The following is a 20874-nucleotide window of genomic DNA, read 5'->3' on the forward strand; positions in this document are numbered from 1 at the left end:
AAGAAGAAAACTAAAGGATTTAAGGACTTAAGATCTAAAAAAACATTTAAGAAAGGGAAAAATAAAGTGCAAAACCAATATGATGATTGTAAACAAAGGGAAAAGAAATACGACAGAGAAGGGAAGCCGGTAAGGCAGAGGCTAGAAGAAGGGAGGGTAGAAAGGTTTGTTGGGAAAAGAAAGAAAGGGAAAAGGTGGAGAAAAGCTACAACGTTTTGAAATTAAATGGAAAAAAGGAATTTTTATGGATAATGGATAAAGTAAAAAGATTTTGCAAGGTACATAAGATGAGATGGTAGTATTGCAATGGTTTAAGAGTTGATAAGAGATTAAAATGTTAAAATGTTTAAAAATGATTGGTTTTAAAACTTAATAATAGGAGGGGTTTAGAATATTGTTTTAATTAAAGAGTTTAATAAAATTATGGTATGGATGTTATTATGAAATTTTTATTATAGTATTTCTTTTTAATATTTGGATTTATTCTCTAATTATGCACTTAATTGTGTTGGATGTATTAGTTAGATAGAATGTACCAAGCAAAATCTGATTGGGTATTAGATATTATTTTAAAGATTAATTTGATTAACTTAGGGGGAGATAGAAAGGCATCATACTCTGATTAATGATTTCAGGAGAAACTGATTTTCTTTTTTTCATAAGGGATGAGACAAAGGGATGATAAAAATGGACAAAAGATACAAATATAATGATTTAAACTAAGATGATTAATTAAGGTAGAATTAAGAAGTGTGAAATATGTGGAGAAGTTAATATAGAAGGCTTAGAATGGTAAATAAAATAAGTAATGATATGTAAGATGAGCATGAATATAATTGAAGTCCATGAAGAGAGAGACACCTGGGTCCAAGTTACTTTCCAAAAAGATATTTTTTTATGTTTTGTGTGTTGTGTGTATATGTCTTTTTGGGGAGAATTGGTAAAAACTTGTAGAAATATAGAATGAGAATAATGGTAACTAAGTCAGAAAGAATCAGATGAAATAATAATAATGATATTGAATAAGAGTAAAGAGAAGTAAAGAGAAATTGAATAAGAGGTTTTGGTATATTATATGGAAATGGTTTAAAACAGAATCATAATTTATCTGACTTGTTAAATTTACAAGGGAAAAAGGTTTAAACATGTAATGAATAATGATAATTTGTGTGTTTTAAAAATTAATAAAACTTGTTTTTTTAAAAAAAAAACAAAATATTCCAAAAGAAAAATAAGACAATCCCAAAGTCCACAATCCTCAATCAATCCAAGCCAAGCCAAAATTCCCCCTTTCTCTTCCAGGGGTAGTATCAGACAAAGGAAAAAAGAAAATTTAAATCTGTGTTTTGAAGCCTTATTAAGATTTTATTTCTGTTTTCAAATCCTTAAGGCATCTCCTCCAACAAAATCCAACCAGATAAATATATTTTTGTCCTCTCCTTCCGACTTATCCCAAAAGCTAGTTTTACCTGAAAAAAAAACAGGTTTCTCAATATCCATTTATTAATTCCGTCGGGGGGGAGAGTAAACGTTCCTTTCAGCACCTCAGAATTGCCGCTTATTTTCTCTTGTGGAAAGAATCATCCAAAAAGCCATCATTTTCAGGAATTAAATTAAATATATCTTAGAGTCCTGGGTCGACCAAGAAGACTTTCACTTTTAAAAACTTTCTCCTCTTCCTCCAGCGCATACTTGCCCAGCTGCCGGCTTCTTTGTGGCGGCCATTACGGACCGCCGCTGCACCGTCTTGGTAAAAGGAGGTTCTGCCGGCTAGGGAGGGGGTCTGCAGCACCCCCAAACCCTTTCCCGGATCCCCCTACCTTCAGCTGCCCCTGCAGGGGCCTTGCTCCGCACCCTTTTGGATCGGAGCCCCAAAAACGGCTAGCGCGGCAGGGATCGCGCAGCTTCGCGAATCCCTACCGCTCGCAAAGCCGACAAACCGGAAATCCGAGGTTCATGCATTTCTTAATGTGGCCTTTAGCATTGTTCTTTGCAAAACAATTTATCATTCTAGTAATTTACTGGCAAAGAAGCATATCAGTCTCACTGCATTTTTTTTTCTCATCACAAGCAGATTCAGTTTAAGCAACACAAAACAATATTAGCCATGTTGCTAAGTACTTTCACTTGTTTAGATATAGTTTTGAAATACCGATTGGCAACAATTTATTTACTCTAGAGCAGAGGTGTCAAACTCAAGGTCCATGTGCCGCATCCACGCTGCGATGTGGTTGGATCTGGACTGCGGGGCCGTTCTGGTCTACCCAATGTGAGGAGCAAAGATCGGCCCAGTCTACCCAGTGCAAAGAAAGATTGGGCCAGTGTAGCTTTGGCCCAGTCTCCCAGTACGAATAAGAAAGAGCAGGCCAGCATAGCTCCATCCTGGTCTACCCAATATGAAGAGAAAACATGCCAGGAGTTTGGGGAGTGGCGTCAGTCTGGCCATGCCCACCTAATTGACTACACCCACCCAGTAAGCCATGCCCCCCAGCCCTCCCAAGGTCAATCACAGCCCTGATGCGGCCCTCAATGAAATTGAGTTTGACACCGCTGCTCTAGAGTAACCAATGATAAATACAGTAAGTCGCATTAATTCTAAAACTAAGAAAAATAGGTACTTTTTTTTTCCAAAATGGAAAAGTTGTAAAAATAAAAAAAATAGAACGCAACAGGCTGCAGTAATGACTCTGCTATTTTAATGCTACAAAAAAGAACCTTCTTAGTGGAAGACAGACAGACAGACAGACAGAGATATCAAGCAGACATCAATATTAGCCTGAAACAGAAGTTGTAAGAGTACAAAGTTGCAAAAGAATTCTTAGCAATTCCAGCCGCATAGCATGAAATGCAACTTATTTAAAATAGGTTAACCTTAGTTGAGGTAAAAATATAAATAATGTTATGGAAAATCCTATTACAGTATTATTCTCTCTTTTTCTCCCTTAAAGGCCACTGAAGACTCCATAATGGTAACTATAGCCAGTTCTTTTGGATTATCATCACTAACTTCTGACAGTTATTTCCATATAAAGTGAACTTGATGTGCTCATAACCCTGTAAAAATTCCTTCATAAATGGGAAAATGCAAGAGACACATTTATTCCCTAAGCTTAACTAAGATATGGTCCTGCTTAATGTTCCAAATGTTTCCAGCTCAAGGAATCTGCTGCTCATCGCTATTATTTCTGAAGCAAAGCCATCCCTGAAAGTTCAAGACACAAAATAACCTCATATGTTCAAGCTGAGAAACAACACAAAGCTTTCTTTGCCATATGATTTTAAAAAAATACTATTTCTAAGCCATTTTTAAAAAAATCACATTTAAGTAAGAGATAATTTCATAACCCAAGACATATGGTACAGAATTCACTATAACAGGGGTGGGGAAACTATGGCCCGTTTATGACTTGTGGACTTCAACTTCCAGAATTCCTGAGCCAGCCATGGTGACTCAGGAATTCTGGGAGTTGAAGTTCACAAATCATAAAAGAGCCATAGTTCCCCACCTCTCATATAGATGAACAAAATCATTGAACTGCTTGAGTCACCCACAGAATATGAACTCTGAGATAGACCTCAGGTCAAGGCAATATTCAAAGAGCCTTGAATACATTAGATCATTAGCTCAAACCAACATTGAGTCACTTGCAAACATCATGTGGTTGAAATGATGGTTAAGAGTAAAATGTCTTGTTAAATAAATAAATAAAAAACCTGGCAACAAGTCTGACACATAATCTGAGTATTATGATTCAACATGCACAATTCCACCACTTTCTGACAAAATATATGTTTGTGAAGCACCAGAAATGGAAGACAACACGACTGTCCTATTCAGCTACCAACTATATGCCCCAGCAAGAGGTCAGTATTTACAGACATTTTTTGACAGAACTACAAAAGGGGACCATAATAAAATACACTTATTTTCTTCAAGGTAATAACATAGTCCATGTATTATCTTTACAAGTTCAATTTAGTCTAAACATCACAGTATTAATAATATCCAGTCAACACTGTATAAAGATAATTGTACTCAAATAATGTGCTACATTTGTTTTATATTAATATAATAAAACAATATACAAAGGTAAAAAGGAGTAAATAAAGATATGTTTAAGAAATCTACAACATTCTTACTATGGTAAAATAGTAAATTGGATTAAATTGACACAAAGTACATTTAGTATTAAACATGCCTATTTATTATATTGATCTTAACTGTAATTCTGGGTGCTTAGAACAACAGATATTTATGCTCCCAGATACTGATAAAAACAAAAACAAAAATAAGCAAGAAAACAAAATATGATATCCTTTCATCTCTTTCTCTCTCTCTCCCGTTATCCTTTCAATCTCCCAGAAAGAATATTACAGCTTCTTATGGTTATTTAACTTTATATTCCCTATAGATTGGAAAATATCAGCAGGCTGAACTGAGAGCTTTCCTGAATACAACAACAAAAACCTTAGAATGGCTTTTAAAAAATGAGAATATCAAGACAGATTGTCTTTCAGAAGGGCTATTGGATCTGACTTCTCTTTCATCAATATTAAAGTCTCAGGCAATGAATCATGATACCCACAAAAGAAATGTCAATGCATGCCTGACATGTGGTAAAATCTTTTGAAATTATTGGTTACTTCACTTTAAGGTAAATAAAATATGAAAGTATTATACCGTCTCTTAAGTGATTCTATAAGCATGCATTATGTTGTAGGTTCACATGTTTTTAGCTCTCTCTATATGAAATAGTTATATATTTAAAATGTAAGTATGCAGTTTATCAGTAACTGGTGAATTGCATTTTTATATATATTTTGAACTACTATTGTTACTATACTATTGTACAGTTACAACATATAATAATGGTCGTAAAGTTATAAGAACAATTGAGTAAACCACCTGCACATTATTTTTAATTGGAATAATTAATTCAATATCAATTTAATGGATAATTTTGAGTTTGTTGATCTATGGAGAGGTAAAAAATTGTGGCCCAAAAGAATATATTTATTTATTCTGAAAGGCATACATCTTTTCTAGAATAGATATGAGTTGGATGTCTTAGGCTTTCGCTATTAACTTATAAAAAATACCAAACACAGCAATTCATTAACTTAAACTTTTAACAGGAAAAATAGCTCTATTAAGTGGAGACAGAATGAGATGCTGCAAAAGGAAATGGTAGTGAAGGATTATAAAAAGAAGTTAAAATAATTTTTTCGAGAACAACCTTTATAAAGGTACAAGACTAAGAACAGTTTGGGATGAAAACAAAGCTTTTGTAAGAGGGTATTTTTATACAACAAAATAGTAAATTTAAAAAGAAAAGGAAATAGAAAGTACAAGTGATTTTGGATGAGATAACAATAAAGAAAAAAAAAATTAAAAATCACCAAGGAGCACAATTATTACCAACCAAATTAAGCTTCTAGAGAGCAAAGGTGAACTATGCAAACCAAAGAAGTTTTGAATTTTCAAATATACCAGGAAATGGTTGGCATATAAGTAGAGAAAAGAGAAAGAAAAAGAAGTGATAATAAAATTGGAAGAAAAATATTCTGTAAAACAGACAATGCAAATATGCTAAACATTTTTATTCAGTATTACTCTACTTTACATAAAGGTCAAGTGCAAAGTAAGACTGAATCTCAAGTACAATTGTACACCAACCATGAACTGCTAATATGCATAAAATTTTCTTGGACTAGCCTCAGCCATGGTTGACTAATCTAATCTAACGTGAGTTAGATTAATGTGCAAAGAGGACTCCGCAACAGAAAAGCGACACAATACCAGGAAATAGTAAGACTTCAACAAGATCTGTCTGACTCAATACTGTCCTAAAAACAGTAGTTCTAGCCATGCAACATCCTGCATTTCTAAACTGACTGAAGAAATATTATTAGTACATAATAGCTGGTGTTGTGCATAATTGACATTTACCATGAGGAAAGAGTCAAGAATAATCAACCTATTATGGGCTTTTTAATGATCTTGCTATATCATCTTTAAGGTAGACTGTGTAGATTGCTGCCATTGTGTGAAGATTTAATGATATTGCTAGATATTTCTACCTTCAGTTTCATTGCAGCAATTATCCAGGTGGTAAGCTATTCCTAAAGCTCACTGTCTTGCTATTAAGCAATCATCACAGACAGAGAGTTTTGTGCCATCCTCCCGTGATCAATATAGCAGATTTATAACACACAAAAGATAGGAGCAAGGCAAGATATACAGGGCATCTGATCATTCAATAAAGAAACTCTAATGTAGGAATTAATATGATTTAGGAAAAGCCTGCAATGATCCACATAAATTTCTGCATCTACAATCCAAAAAATAAAAAGACTTTATTAAGGCCTAATGTGTAACAGTTGTCACAAAAGCAAATGTTTTATTTGCCCTGAAAACTTTACTGTATAATGATATATAGCATGCTTGGCAGAAATATGATTAGTGTATACATGTATGTATGTATATATATATTATACATGTATGTATGTATATATATATTTGTGTATGTTCACCACCTTGAGTTACTTATCAAGTGATAAACACAGGATAAAATCAAATAAATAATTAGTGATTCTTTCTATACATACATACATACATACATACATACATACATACATACATACATATAAAAATATACAGTATATAAATATAAAACTATTCTAAAAATACAAGTTTCAGGTATACTTGTAAAAGAAGAAACAGACATCCTATGATCTTAAAATTACATTTAATGTACTTACTAAGCTTTCGTCAGCCTCTGTTGACATCGTCAGAGTATTAAACTACCATTACAGAGATAGCATTGCCACTAGGAACAATGTTAATCATTTCTTGGGAACAGAGACTGTACCATCTCTTCTGTTGAGTGAACAAGATGGGCAAATTCCATTCAAAAAAGTGAAAAGCCTTAAGAATTAAGCCACATGGGGGTTAAGACTAAAACTAGTAGTTTGAAAAGCACCCATCCGTAACCAGTGCAATGCCCTTAAAACAATGTGATATCCTTATAAAGGTTCTTGTCGACTAACAGTCAGGCTATAGCATTCTGTATCAATGCAGTTTCCAAAAAAGTTTTAAAGGCACTCACTTAAGATGCATTGCTGCAGGCTCAGTATGGGAAAGGTGTGAGTCATCTTTAATATCTATTCCTTCCACTTTTAGTATGAAGGAAAAAAAATGATTGCAAGTTAACATTTTGCTCTTTTCATGAATTTACATCTTTGAATTTCCAAACTTCCTTGGAAAGTAGGCTTACCTGTATACAGTACTGACAATTATAAAACCTAAATAATACATGTATACCTTGTTTTAAAGGTGTCAGCTGTTATCCATTAATTATGCCATTACTTTATGATGTAGGATAAGGAGTTGCAGAACATGGGGGCCAAGTTAAAAGAGGGACCATCTAGAATCTCTACATAGTCACAAGAGGACTAAGTCCAATCTCCTCCCCTTGAATTCTGTTGACTCTTAACTAAATCCAGGCAGGTGCTGTTTAATTGAGAAGATTCCCGTGCATAGGCTGTTTAGCAATATATCAGTTTAATCCAGGGATGTCAAACTTGATTTCATTGAGGGCCGCATCAGGGTTGTGTTTCACCTTGGGGGTGGGCCTGGCCAGATTGGGCCTGGCCAGATTGGGCACACCCAACTTGATATCACTAGTGTTGGGGACGGCTGTGGTGGTCTAAGCCCTCTGCCAGTGAAAACGGGCTCCCAAGCTGTGTTTTCAGCTGCGACTGCCTCTTGCAACCCTCTGCCAGCAAAAATGGAACGGGGGAGCACGCAGCCCTCACGACCTCTGTTTTCAGCTGTGATGGCCTCCTGCAAAACATTTTCACTGGTAGAGACACCACGGGCCAATCCTTCACTGTTTCCAGGGGGCCAGATCTAAGCACCCCACAGGCCGAATCTGGCCCCCAGGCCTTGAGTTTGACACCCCTGGTTTAATCAGTTTCCTTCATGTATAGCAGGGGTGTCATGCCCACCCTAGTTCCACAAAGAGAACATCATGTGACAGCAATGTGACACCCATAATGTATGGACTTGCTCTGTCGTATCTGACCATGTAGCTTTAATTTGATCCATTCTAGTTCTACCAACATTTGGCAATGAACCATTAATCAATAGGTGAATGCCCCAATAATTCCCCAATAAACTTAGTATGAAACTGTTAGAATACACTTATATCTTGTCAGAAGATACGTCATTTATCAAGAAAATTAAGCTCCTTAGAATAGATATGTATTTTATATTACCCATGTCCATTTTAGGAAAACAAATTCAATTCATTTCATCATTTCCTTCTGTACTTTATTCTTGATGTTCCTGTTTCCGGTCTGAGAAAAGGTAAGGTCCAGGTTGTTATCTGCTGTATATTTTACATCTGTGCCCATTAAAATATATTTTCAGTTTCAATAATTGAATTCAGTTTCAATCATTCGATTGATCAGTTTAATCAATCCCACATGTTTACAGACTGCTTCTCAATGACACAATTACACCTTGAGGCTAGAGAATCACTATTATGGATCCTAATTCATCACACCAGTCCTGCTGATACAATTGCAGCAGGTAAGACATTGTTTCTAGCTTACAGGATCCTCATGAAAAAACAGCACTCATTCATCTTCCAATTTATGGGAAAGTTACATAACTACTGATTGTACTGATCATATGTCATATCCCTTGCCCTCATCAGCCCTCACAGGCAGAACAATTAACCTTTTTTGTTACTGTTTGTCTTTTAAAGTAAAACAGGAGAGAAAATACAAGAGAAGCAGACATAAAAAAGAGAAACATAAATAGATGAAGTTAAAATGAATTATAGGCTGCATGTGGCATTAAAGATGGAAGAGGGTCTGAAAATATTTGGCTACTGATTTAAGGTCATATTGCAATAAATTGCCCTTGTAATTAAAGGATTATTGCCACAAATAATTCGACGTTTGGAAAACAACATAAAGAATTAAGCACAGAAAATAATCCTGACAAATTGTGACAAATGGTGACAAATTGAAACCCCTTTTTTGGATCTATCGCCCTGAATTCAGTAGAGCTCATGATTTCAATATTAATGATTTCAGAGTCACTGGACTCTACATATCCATTTATAGATTCCAATTAAGTAATGCAAGGCTGTTAAATCATACCTCCTACGTTACACTCAGGGTTTTTAGTACATTTTTGGCTCTTACAGAGGTGATACTATGAGAAAGTAGAGAGTTGTATTTTATGCTTCCCCTTAATATCAAACCACTTTATCTCCATAAGCCATTCATGCCCATGTCTCTATCTCCGATGTGCTTTCTGCTTTTCCTAATCTCATAGCTGAACTGCATGATTATTTAGTCTTGAGATTACAGCAGGCAAAAATCAGTCTGTGACCTAGCCCTTTCTTCACCATGCCTTAAGGCAAAATGAAAGCTTATGTAAACCACAACATCTGAATAAGAAAAGGAATGGATTGATTTAATCTCTAAATACATAGGAGTTTATTACAAGAAGCACGTAAAAAAGGAAGATAAGAGGAAAGAATGGGTGTTTGTTCTTGGTCCAATATATTCTGGTTTATTACTATTACTATTTTTATTCCTGAAACAAACAGGCATTATTCCATAAGAGAGACAGCAGTCCAGTTGTAGGCACACATCATAGGAATATATGTGGTTCAGACCATACAAGAGCTTATTCTGGGATTTCTCCATGCATCTTCTAGTCAAGCCCCAGGTGTGCATACTATTAAGGCTTAGAATTGAAGTCCTTCAAGGTCTCATCAAAGCCTTGCCCAAAAAACAGCCCTGCTCCATCTGGCTAAGTGTCTACTTCAGAAAGAGCTGAAGTGAGTTTTGCCAGGGACGGTGCCTTAAGTATACAAATTCCTTTCAAATTTCCAGCGAATTTCCAGCCTCTTCTCTGAGCTTTTAAAACTTACTGAATGAAACCCCCTGCATGATATTATACAACCACCTGAGCAATACCTTTCTTAGAAGTAAACACCAGGTGATCAACAATGAATAGGCGGTCGAGTTCTCTGAGGTGCAAATCAAACAGAAATTGGGGGGAAATCAATAAGCCAAGATGTTTCCACCGAAAGGATTTAGAATCATTTCAAACAGGGATTTAAATGAAATCAATTAGTTTGTGTTACAGTAGGAGTCCATTTTTACCTAGAATTCTGAGATAAGGGCTGACCTTTATTTTTGGAGAATAATGTTTGGATATTAATGGGCTCTGTCTTTAAACGAAATAAAATAGACCAATTCTATGTCAGACTAAGAGCAAAGTAAAGGATATTCTGAAAGCTTCCATATATCTCTTCTGAAACCACTGAGCACCATAGATAGCTTCTAATGCATTGTATGCAGTCTATACACACCAAGGTCAACAAATTCAAATCCTGATGGAGGATTTGAACCGCATAGAATAATGTCTGGCTACCAATGCCTGATAAATCCCAGATAGGATGAAAGCAGCCATGTAGTGCTTCCTGTGGCCAATATAACTAAAAAATCCACGTAGGTTACATACTGTGTAAAAACTCTTTTATATGGGGGCATGACATAATATAAAATCTGTATCTCTGCGCTCTGAGTGCTTCGGGGAAGGTGGACTTTATACCATTTGGAGCTCTTCTAAAGAAAGAAATTGCTTTTATTGTAATGTACTAAAACAGCAGCATTAACTGGTCTTTGATGTTTATTATGGGAAACATTCCCCCTTCGATTTTTAAAAGCAGCATAAAACTTTGGAAAATCTTTTTTCCCCACAGCAGTGAACTAAACCAATTAACCATGATTTTTCCTAATTAACTCAAAGAGCTGACTTTTATAAGTTGGTTGCATTGCAATACTTTTATATTTCAAATTAGACAATTTCAAAGCTCTGCTTTTATGGCTTGGATCAAGCCAGTCCCCTTAAGTTTTTTTTGATGGTTCCATGTCTGTTCAGTAAAACTCTGACACCAGGGCAACCATCCAGAGGAAAGAAAGCAGAAGATAACACGCATAGCAGAATCGCTAATGAACACAGTAAACAAAGGGTGTGATTATCTTGCTCACTGTATAAAGAGTTTCCCCTGCAAATGCTGAATGTAAGCTTAGTGGGAGGCAAAGGTGTTCTTTGTGGTGGGTGGGGTGGCAATAAAGGTACCCAATCCCCCCGTCTTCAGGCCAAACATGGAAGGCAAGCAACCTCTCTTAAAGACAGACTTGGTTTTTCTTTGTAAACAAGCCAGTTCTGGGTTTCAGGTACATGATTTTGACCACCATGTCTGCAACAAAATTGATTTTTTTTTCAACAGAGTGGGCCTTTAAAATAAATATAAAACATTTTATTTTATTTATTTAAATTTCTGTGCCGCCCATCGCTCTAGCAAGAGATTCTGAGCAACTTAAAGAACAAGATAAACAATTACAGGAATAAAAACACTAAATCATCATTAAAACATTACAGTTAATATTAAAACAGAAGAAAAGAGCCAATTTGTAGACAGGATGGAGGTGGGTTCTTCTACTCATCTACGAGCCACCTCCAAAATGGGATGCCCTCATCAAAATGAGACGGTTTGACAAACAGAAACAAATACACACAATCCTTATCTGACAATTCCATATCAGCTCATATGTCCACTCTTTCAATATTTTTATTTCAAACTCTCTGTACATGTGTACTACATGACATTCATCTAAATTTTACTTATTTGCAATGGTAACCCAAAATAATACTTTTCTAATTTTGCTAATAAACATGTATTCTGCCTTTCCATTTTGATTTCATGTCAGTTTGGTTATTTATTCAGATTGCCTTACACAGACTCAAAGCAAGTTGCCCCCCCTCCAGTTCACCTAGCTATGAGGCAGCTAAAACAATGGATTTTCTTATACCCCTTAACACACACACACACACACACACACACACCTATTTCATCAGGGGAGATATAAATAATTTATATGTACCTTCCTTTGACTTGTGCATTTCCTCCAAAGTTGTCTGGGCACAGTAGACCTCACGGATCTGTATCCCACCTCCACAGAGTGCTGCATGTTTATCGAGTCGAGGGTCCTGCCTTTCCAACAGGAGAGAAACATCACATTCCTTCCATTCAGAGGTTTTCCATGAGTATCTTGTAGAGAACAAGGAATAGAAAACGTTTATGTAAAGTCCACTCACAAAGAGATCCATTTAACAATTTTTCAAATAAAAAAACTGCAAGACTAGACGTTATTTTTGAAGCATAAATGCCATACTTTTTAGATGAATTTACTCCATCTACATTCCCTCAAGAACATTCTGAATATCTCAGGATTTCCCTAAATTGAAAGAAACCCAACAGGAAGGGAAAATACCCCGGTAAATATTAGTAACCAAAGTTTAAAGTATTATTTAAAATAAGAAAACCCATAGAGATTTTTTTAAATGACAGAGAAAAGCAAGAAGGATTATGTGTACAATCTCACAATTAAGACCTCTCACATTTTTGTTTCAATGCTGCTGTCTCAAGTAGGTCTGTGTTTCATTTGATGTGTTTCATTTCATTAAACATGACACAGCTCCAACTAGCCATTCTGTGCTGAGGCAGGACTGGGCCCTAGTCACCTCCTTCCATGGCCATTTCATTCATCCTGGGCTGCTGGGCTGGTGAAAAGTTATACATTTTCTTTTTCTCTCTTCACTGTAAAACTATGGATATTTCTTTTGACTGGGATGATATAAGGTTCCTACCTTGAAGGGGCTAGGCTACAAGACCGCTGAGGTCAGTTCCAGCCCTATAATTCCATGTTCTACGTTTTTTTTCTATTTCTTCCTCCCTGGGTGAATTTGAAAAGAATTCCACCATTCACGGGAAGAAGAATAAACAGCAGTGTATGGGCAGACATAGAAGCTCTCAAGAACAAAGAGCTGGACAAGGCTCATAACAAAGGTCTTCAATGAAACCATAAAATATGGTCCTAAAAGATTTGCCTACAAGAAAAGATCTCAGTTCTAAAACGTTTTCCCCTGGCCCATCACTTGAACTCTTGCCTTGAACTCTTATGATTTCTTTTAGACTCTGCAGTCTTCAACCTGATTTATATAAAGGGTAAGCCATTGAAAACCAGTTTCAATTGGAGCAGCATATAAACCACTTCCAACTAAATATTCCAATTAAAAAAAAGAAGGGGGGGGAGAGAGACAGCTTTAGGCCACTGTGGATTGGAATATCAAATTGGACCAACAGACAAGACTTCATACTGGTTGGAATGAATTCTTTGGGTTAGTTCGCTAAATGTTCCCTTAGCTACCTGGTACTAGAACTACAGGTACTAGAACTGTAGATTTTTAAAAAATATCAGAAAGTTGGCTTGGGGACGTACTATAAATATTTACATCTTATTTTGGAGCTTGTTTTCTTCCAAGGTAAGTTCATCAATTACTTATTTGGGTTTTGACTTTTCCCAGGAAATTCCAATTTTATCCAAATGTGCCTAGAATTGTCTAGGTGTGTGTATCACGGAGAGAATGAGTGAGAGGGAGGGAGGGAGAGAATAGCCTATCAGCCTTCCTTATTTACTGAAAGTCCAACATTGTAAGTCTATACAAAGAGGGTAATTTACTCAAAGAAAGGAAAAATTACAGTGACATTTGCTTTCTATAGTTTTACAAGCAAAGTGACCCTCAGAAACACTTGCATTATTTTCCTCTTGTTTTATTCTCACAATGCACCTACTGGCACTTCCACGGTTTCTTGGCATCACACAGAACTGCTGATAAGCGTGAAGTCAGTGTCTCATGTATGCTGAGAGAGCTTTTCCTCTTCAAGTCTGGATGCCTGCTTACTTATATTCAATAGCTTTTATTTTACTGCTTTTAAAGAGATGAACATTCTGGTTTTCAGCTCATGTTGAGTACAGTATAGCGGGATTCTGAATTTGCAAAAATTATTAACTTAAAAAATATCCTTGGCAAGCTCTCACTTCAATGATAGTGTTTTTAAATAGCAGTAGCTGTGATCGAGTGACTTCTTTTGGCATACAGCCCTCTAATCCACAATCCTTTTTTCTTCTTTTACTTTTATCTGCTTGTGATTTCTAACTTTCCAAAAGTAGAAGATCAAGTCAGCGAGAATTCAGTAATTCAATAGAAAGTTGAGGTCCAAAGCCACAGGCAGGGATAAAGTTTAATAAATTTAAAACCTCATCGCTTTTAGATAATAGTTTTTAGATAATAGCCTGATAGTTATGTTACACATCTAGTTCTATGCCTAAACATTATGTACTAAACATCTACATATGTGTTTCTTTCATATTTTGTTATGTTCTACTATTAAACTTACTTTCTCTTTTTAAGGACAATGACCAGGAAGACAGATTGTGCAAAAACTTGATATTATGAATGTTTTAAAAATTCTGAGAGCACTGAAATGGCAATGAAAGACCACAGACTGAATTCTTCATCCTTCATTTCCTCCAATATATCCCCCCTGTCAATAGCCTCTGAAGATAGCCTACAAAATACTGAGGAAGATCTATCTCTGAATATCTACCTCGCACCGGCAACACATTTATTTGATACATAAAGTTGGGTATCAGGGGTGGGATTCAACCGGCATTACTACCGGTTTGGTAATTACTTTTTTTGGAATGGGAAGACAACTTCTGAGGGTGTTTCCTACATGTCTCCGCAGCAGATTTTTAACAGGCTAGGCAAATGGCTCAGATAGTCAATACCTAAAACCACTGAGAATTTAACAATTCATGACAATACTTTAAAGTGTGCTTGGAAGTGTGAAGATTTTCCAGTCTCCATATCCTGGGAGCCAGGTCTTTGCATCTGTTAGTAATTACCACTTGGGTCAACTTTGGCATACTTTTCACGTAGAACATTTTGCATAGTCCAAGTTGGAACGTGCTCAAGGCACCCAAAATGCTGCAAATCCATTTGACTCATGAACAGCTATATTCAACTGTACTCCTCTCTAGAATTGTCATCTGGGAAGCTAACAATAGCTGAAAACCAGAGAGTGTGCATACACACACACACACACACTTTCAGGGGAAGCGCAAACCATCAAAGACAAACTGAACTTCATTTCCAAAGCCAGATATTACTCATTTCTTTGCACTCATTTAACTCTTTGCCAAACTTAGACGATGCTCCAGAGCAGCGATCACCAACCGGTGGGCCATGAGAAAATTTTGGTGGGCCGCAGAGAAATCTCACCCCCAGAGCACCCCCCCCAAAGCAATTAATCCAGGCTGTGCAGAAACATAAGGCTGTGCCACCCACATGGCCCACGGGAACCCTCCCCGCCCATTCACTCCTTATCCGGCAAACTTGCCTGCTAAATTGCTATTTTTCCTTTTTCCGACCCTCATCTGTTCTGCTGTGCTGGGAAATTTAGATTAGCTAGGAAGCAGGAAATGATTGGATTTCTTGCTTTCTAGCTAGTCTTTAGATCTTCAGCTCTGCTTTTAAGCACAGCCAAACTTCCCTTAGGACTGAAGGTTCTATTATTCAGTGAGGACTCATGGCAAGCAAATTTGAGAGACTGAGCTAGCCAATGGCAGATAGATAGAACACTGAATGATTCTGAGAGCAACTCAATGTGCCTGCTTGCTTTGCCTGATTTTGGGTAAAAGTTGCTCTTTTTTAAATAAAAAATTCAATATTTACATACATGGTGTATTGTGAGTTAATTTTGTGAGTTTGCTTGCTAGCAAATTTTATGAGTTTGCTTGCTAGCAAATTTTATGTGACAGACTGAACTAGCCAATGGCAGATAGATAGATTTCTGAATGAATTATTGATTCTGTGAGCAACTCAATCTACCTGCCTGATTTGCCTAATTTTGGTTAAAAGTTGCTCTTTTTTTTATAAAAAATTCAATATTTATATAAATATTTATAATATTTACATACAAGCCATGGCCAGCCAGTCACATGACCACCAAGCCACACCCACAACTTAGGCCACGCCCACAAAACTGGTTAGTGATCCCTGGGATTTAAAATTATGAGTTTGGTGTTCCCTGAGGTCCAACAGGTTGGTGACCCCTGCTCCAGAGCATTCTGATATAAAGATACCTATAATATTTCTCAGCCTGGGTATGTTGTGAAGGCAATTCCCACTGTAGGGATCAGACCTGCCATTCTACTCTGCAGATTGTCTATTACAGCAGAATTCTGCAGATTTGATGGTGCTTTATCTCATCCTTCTTATACAGGTAGTCTTCCACTTGCAACCATAGTTGGGTCCCACGTTTCCATTGCTAAGCAAGACAGGTGAGTTTTGCCCCCATTTTATGACCTTTCTTGCCACAGTTCTTAAGTGAACCATTGCAGTTGTTATGTTAGTAATACTGTTGCTAAGTGAATCTGGCTTCCCTATTGAGTTTGTTTGTCAGAAGGTCACAAAAGGTTATCCCTTGATCCTGCCTGGTACAGTGCTACTCTCATAAATATGAACCAGCTTCCAAGCATCCAAATTGTGATCACATGACCATGGGGATAGTGCAACAATCATACGCGTGAAAAACTTTTTTCACACTTAAGTGACTTTTTTCAATGCCATTGTAACTTCGAATGATAACTAAATCACTTTGCAAAGGACTCTGCTGGTATGGACATGTCCAGAGAGCAGCACCTTTCACCGTGGCCAAGACTTCCTACTAACTAGAAGTCAATGGCCGGCAACCGCGCTGGCATCCAAAACACAGGTGGCAAGACACCATCAACAAAGATATGCAAGCTGTGGGCCTGCACCCCGGAGGCACAGCTGACCGTGCAAAGTGGTGTTCAATGATCCACAAAGCGGACCCTACTCCTGCGGGAATACGCTAGGAAGAACAAGATTGTAATTTCGAATGATCACTAAACAAATGGTTGTAAGCCAAGGACTACTGGTAGAATTATTTCGTCTGAGCCACTTCCTGAATGCAATCTAGCTATTTTAGACTCTAAAAAAATGTTCCTGCATTTCTCTTTGAAGGTCATCTTATTTTCTAGACTAAAAAAAGATAAAAAAACTTCCTGAGATGCACGGAGGACAAGGGTTTGAGTATCTGTCTCATATTCAGAAAAACGTGCATGGATCCACTCTTTTGTTCGTCATTAGATCAAAAGGTGCCAACCATAGGGCCAACCCTAAAGCCACTAGAGCAGGGGTGGGATTCAAATTTTTTAACAACCAGTTCTGTGGGCATGGCTAGATGGGAGTGGCTAGGTAGGTATGGCCATGTGACTGCGTGGGCATAGCTTCTTCTTCTTCTTCGCAGCACCCCCCCCCCACACTCCATTTAGAGGCCTTCTGGACCTCAGGGAAGCCTCCTGGGCAAAGCAGTAAGACAGCGAGGAGAATCCCGGCACAGCTGATCGTAGAAAGAGCTGATTGTCGGGAGGGGGAAAAATACCTTAAGGAGTGATTAGGCAGGGAAGAACGCAGTCCGCGATGTTGGGCATGTGTGATATGTTGCACATGCACAATAAGGATTGACTGGGAGGGGAGAGGTGGATGGAGAGGGGCAGGGCCAGCCAGGGGCATGATTTGCCAGTTCTCCGAACTGCACAGAATCATAACAACCGAACCTGTCCGAACCGGTAGAATCCACCCCTGCACTAGAGGAACCAGAAGATCAACTCTGGTTGAAACAAGAGAAATGTAATGGTATGGGATACCTTGGGCAAGGCTGAAGGTGTTTTCCTCCACCATCAGTATTGCAGGCTTCTCTTTCTTCAGTTTCAGGACATTCCTTCCCAGCTCCAAGAGCCTCATGTATTATAATCCTTCTTCTTCTGCGGAATCCTGGTGAGAGATCCCCTGAGTAACAAGTCTTTGAACAGGAGCTCCAGGAAGACCACCCTGATGTTTCACAGTCTTTAGGAAGAATGCAGGAGCGAAAGGTCAAAGGGATGGCTTCTTGCATACAAAGGCTGTGATAAGAAAGTGTTTTGTTAGAAACAAATCCTGAAGAGTTGTCACTGAAGAGCAGGAAAAAAAAACCCACACACTACAATCACTCCATAATAATTAGATTCCCTCCATTACATTTTATCAATCCCCTAATTTGTTATCTTTTGCCAAGTAGTAGAAGAGATTAAGGAAACGAAAGAGACATTGCAGAGTAAGAATGTACATGTGGTTCAATTAAAAGACTGTTTTAAACTAATATCAGAGCATGGCAACATTGAAAGGATTCCAATATTACTATCTCATTGATTTAAGGCTGCTTTTTGGAAAGATGAAGTATGTCTGGCCATGCAAATGTCAATTCAGAAAATGAGTCTTCCCCTAATAACTTTCTTCTTCAAATAATTAAGATTGGGGTGTAAATTTCTTGAAATGAGAGACAAGCTCAATAGCCTCTCTCTGTATAATGTCTCACGATGCCACAATTTTGTAACAGGATCATAGCATTTAATCACATATAATGTGAGGTTAATTACACAAAATGTAGTATAAAATTACAAAGGTGCTAAAGGGTCATTTCTGCTTTGTAAACTGGAAATTAATGTAACTGATATTTGCCACATAAAAATGTAAAAGCAGATCTTTCAGAGCTTGTTTGAAAATATTATTATTATCATCATCATCATGGTTCATTGCAAAGCCAGTCAGATGTTTAGGTTGGATTTGGCCTATTTATCCCCCGTCAACTTCTTCATTTGGTCATTCTTGCAGGCCAGGTTGGTCTTTCCAGTACTCATCAAGCCTACGTTGATGCATCTTCTTCACTATCCATCAGATGTTCTTCCTTTCCCTCCCCTCCCTTAGCCTCCGATGTAGAGGCAACATTCCATGCCCAGCCATTTTCCTTGGTAAGTAGAGTCTGTCAACATTGCCGCATGGATGAATGATACATTGTCATTATTTTTCTGATGTTCCTATCCAAGGCTTTTAGTTTTGAGTCCAATATACTATTCCAGCAGCGGATATAATGACTGAAATTTCCCAGGTATCAATTGCCTTCATGGTATTTCCTCCATTGAGTTTGGACTTTAATATCTTCTTCACTCTTGGGAAATATTCATTTCTAACTTTCTTCTTGACTTCAAAGTGCTTGAAGTTCTCAGCTTGAATGATATTATTATTATTATTACTATTGGAGATGGGCATTGCAGCATGGGTACTCAGCAAAGCAATCGCTCCTATTCATATCCCTGTAAATAGCAATACGACAAAGAGATACAGCAGTCTTTGTTTTTGTTATTGTTGAGAGTGTCCATCATCACTATTTTCTTCCATTCTTTTGCTTCAAGGCTCAATAACTCCATTTCAGACAAAGGAAGGAAGCAGTACTTGCATGGCCTTGAACAAGCATCTTCACCTACTGAAAATGAGATTTGGAATACATCTTTCAGGACCCTCAGTGGAGAAATTACTTTTGATAACGAATAATTTCCATCACTCCAAAAAGTAGAACGAAAATAGTAAAATGCTACATCCAAACATATATTACAGAAAAGAAAAGATAAGTTGTCACTTCTATCAACCATCTTATTATATAATTATATACCTGACTCTGTGGTTTCTTCCCCAAACCCCAAAAACTTTAACCTTAGACTGTTTACTCTTGACCTCACCCCTTTCCTAAGAGGTCTGTAGGGGGCGTGCATAAGCGCACCAACGTGCCTACCGTCCCTGTTCTATTGTTTCTTTTTATTTTTCTTATATGTATCCATTTCATGTATTCATAACCATGTTTATACTTATACCTGTTATCTTGTAAGCAATTGACAAAAATAAATAAATAAATAAAAATAAATAAATAGCTGTATCATTCAGGATCATGGACTGGCAATGTGCACCACAGAACAATTGAAATTATAGTTCTATATTATTGGTGTTCCAGCTAAGTGGGGAGGGATCCACTCACAGACTCATACCTCACTCCTATATGATAGCATAATATATTGGGTTGATTCCTGGGCCAGGGACTTCTACTGATTTCGTACCTTTTGCCCCAGTCTGATTCTTTTTTTCAAAATATAAGGATGGAGTGGTCAAAGGAGATTATTAAAGGAATCATATGACTGCCATTATCTAATTATGTATCTACATGCCTAAACTGATTCAGTAACATTATCATAATTTTTTTATATATCATATGAAAGAATGATCTGTATAACCTATGCAAAAACTGGTCTAGAAGAGGTAAGAATTCAAGTCTGTACCAAAATGAGTTAATAAATGGATGGATCATTCATTCATTGTCAGGGGTCTTTTTCTCTTGAAATATATATTTAACCTAGAAATGAACTAAAATGCTGCCAAAAGCACTGTTTCAAATGATTTGGTTTTAATGCATGTACTTATCTCTTTCTCCAGCCATGAGTCATATGGCAAATTAATCTGGTCTATACAGGAATTTAACTCCTGTGCAATCATAATACTGCAGAATAATTCAAGCAAGATTTGAAGGTGGCTATATCTTTAACTCTACAGGTGAACTACAGGGACAATTTGCACTTAACAGAACTCTAAAACAACATGCCTTTTGTCTAAATCACACTCCAAAAAAGAAGATATATAAAATGTAATAAACAAAAGGTCACAAAAATACTAACAAATATATTTCTATTCCACTGGTCCTGCAAATATTTCAGCAAGATTAATAAAACTCCTTCTATTCTCTTCCTTATTTTCTTCTAGTGAGATCTGGGAATTACAGATCAGACAAAGGGGTCACATAAAGGCACCAAGAAGATTGAAAGGGATCCACAGCCTCCCACATGATTTCAGCCAGTAACATTATTATATTTTTTTCTAACCTAATACTAGCTATCAAATTATTATTTCCATTTATTTACTGAGTACATTTATATTACAGGAATGATAAGAAAATTAGCCCAGAAAAGGTTGACATAAAGAAATGT

At 36.9% G+C, this 20874-nt stretch overlaps 1 protein-coding gene across 1 annotated transcript in view; it reads right to left on the minus strand.

Moving 5' to 3' along the window:
* The window catches only part of THSD7B (thrombospondin type 1 domain containing 7B), a 545795-nt gene that overhangs the window by 304339 nt on the left and 220582 nt on the right, over positions 1-20874 (minus strand). Inside the window, exons 4-5 of the mRNA XM_087950095.1 lie at positions 17677-17931; positions 11980-12146 (exon numbers count right to left, since the gene is read on the minus strand). Coding sequence (XP_087806221.1) covers positions 11980-12146; positions 17677-17931 — 422 coding nt within the window. The remainder of the gene's footprint in view (positions 1-11979; positions 12147-17676; positions 17932-20874) is intronic.

Source organism: Notechis scutatus, chromosome 1, assembly GCF_049901735.1.
Source record: "Notechis scutatus isolate UNSWTSFEM ecotype Mainland chromosome 1, rNotScu1.2, whole genome shotgun sequence".
Classification (NCBI taxonomy): Eukaryota; Metazoa; Chordata; class Lepidosauria; order Squamata; family Elapidae; genus Notechis; species Notechis scutatus.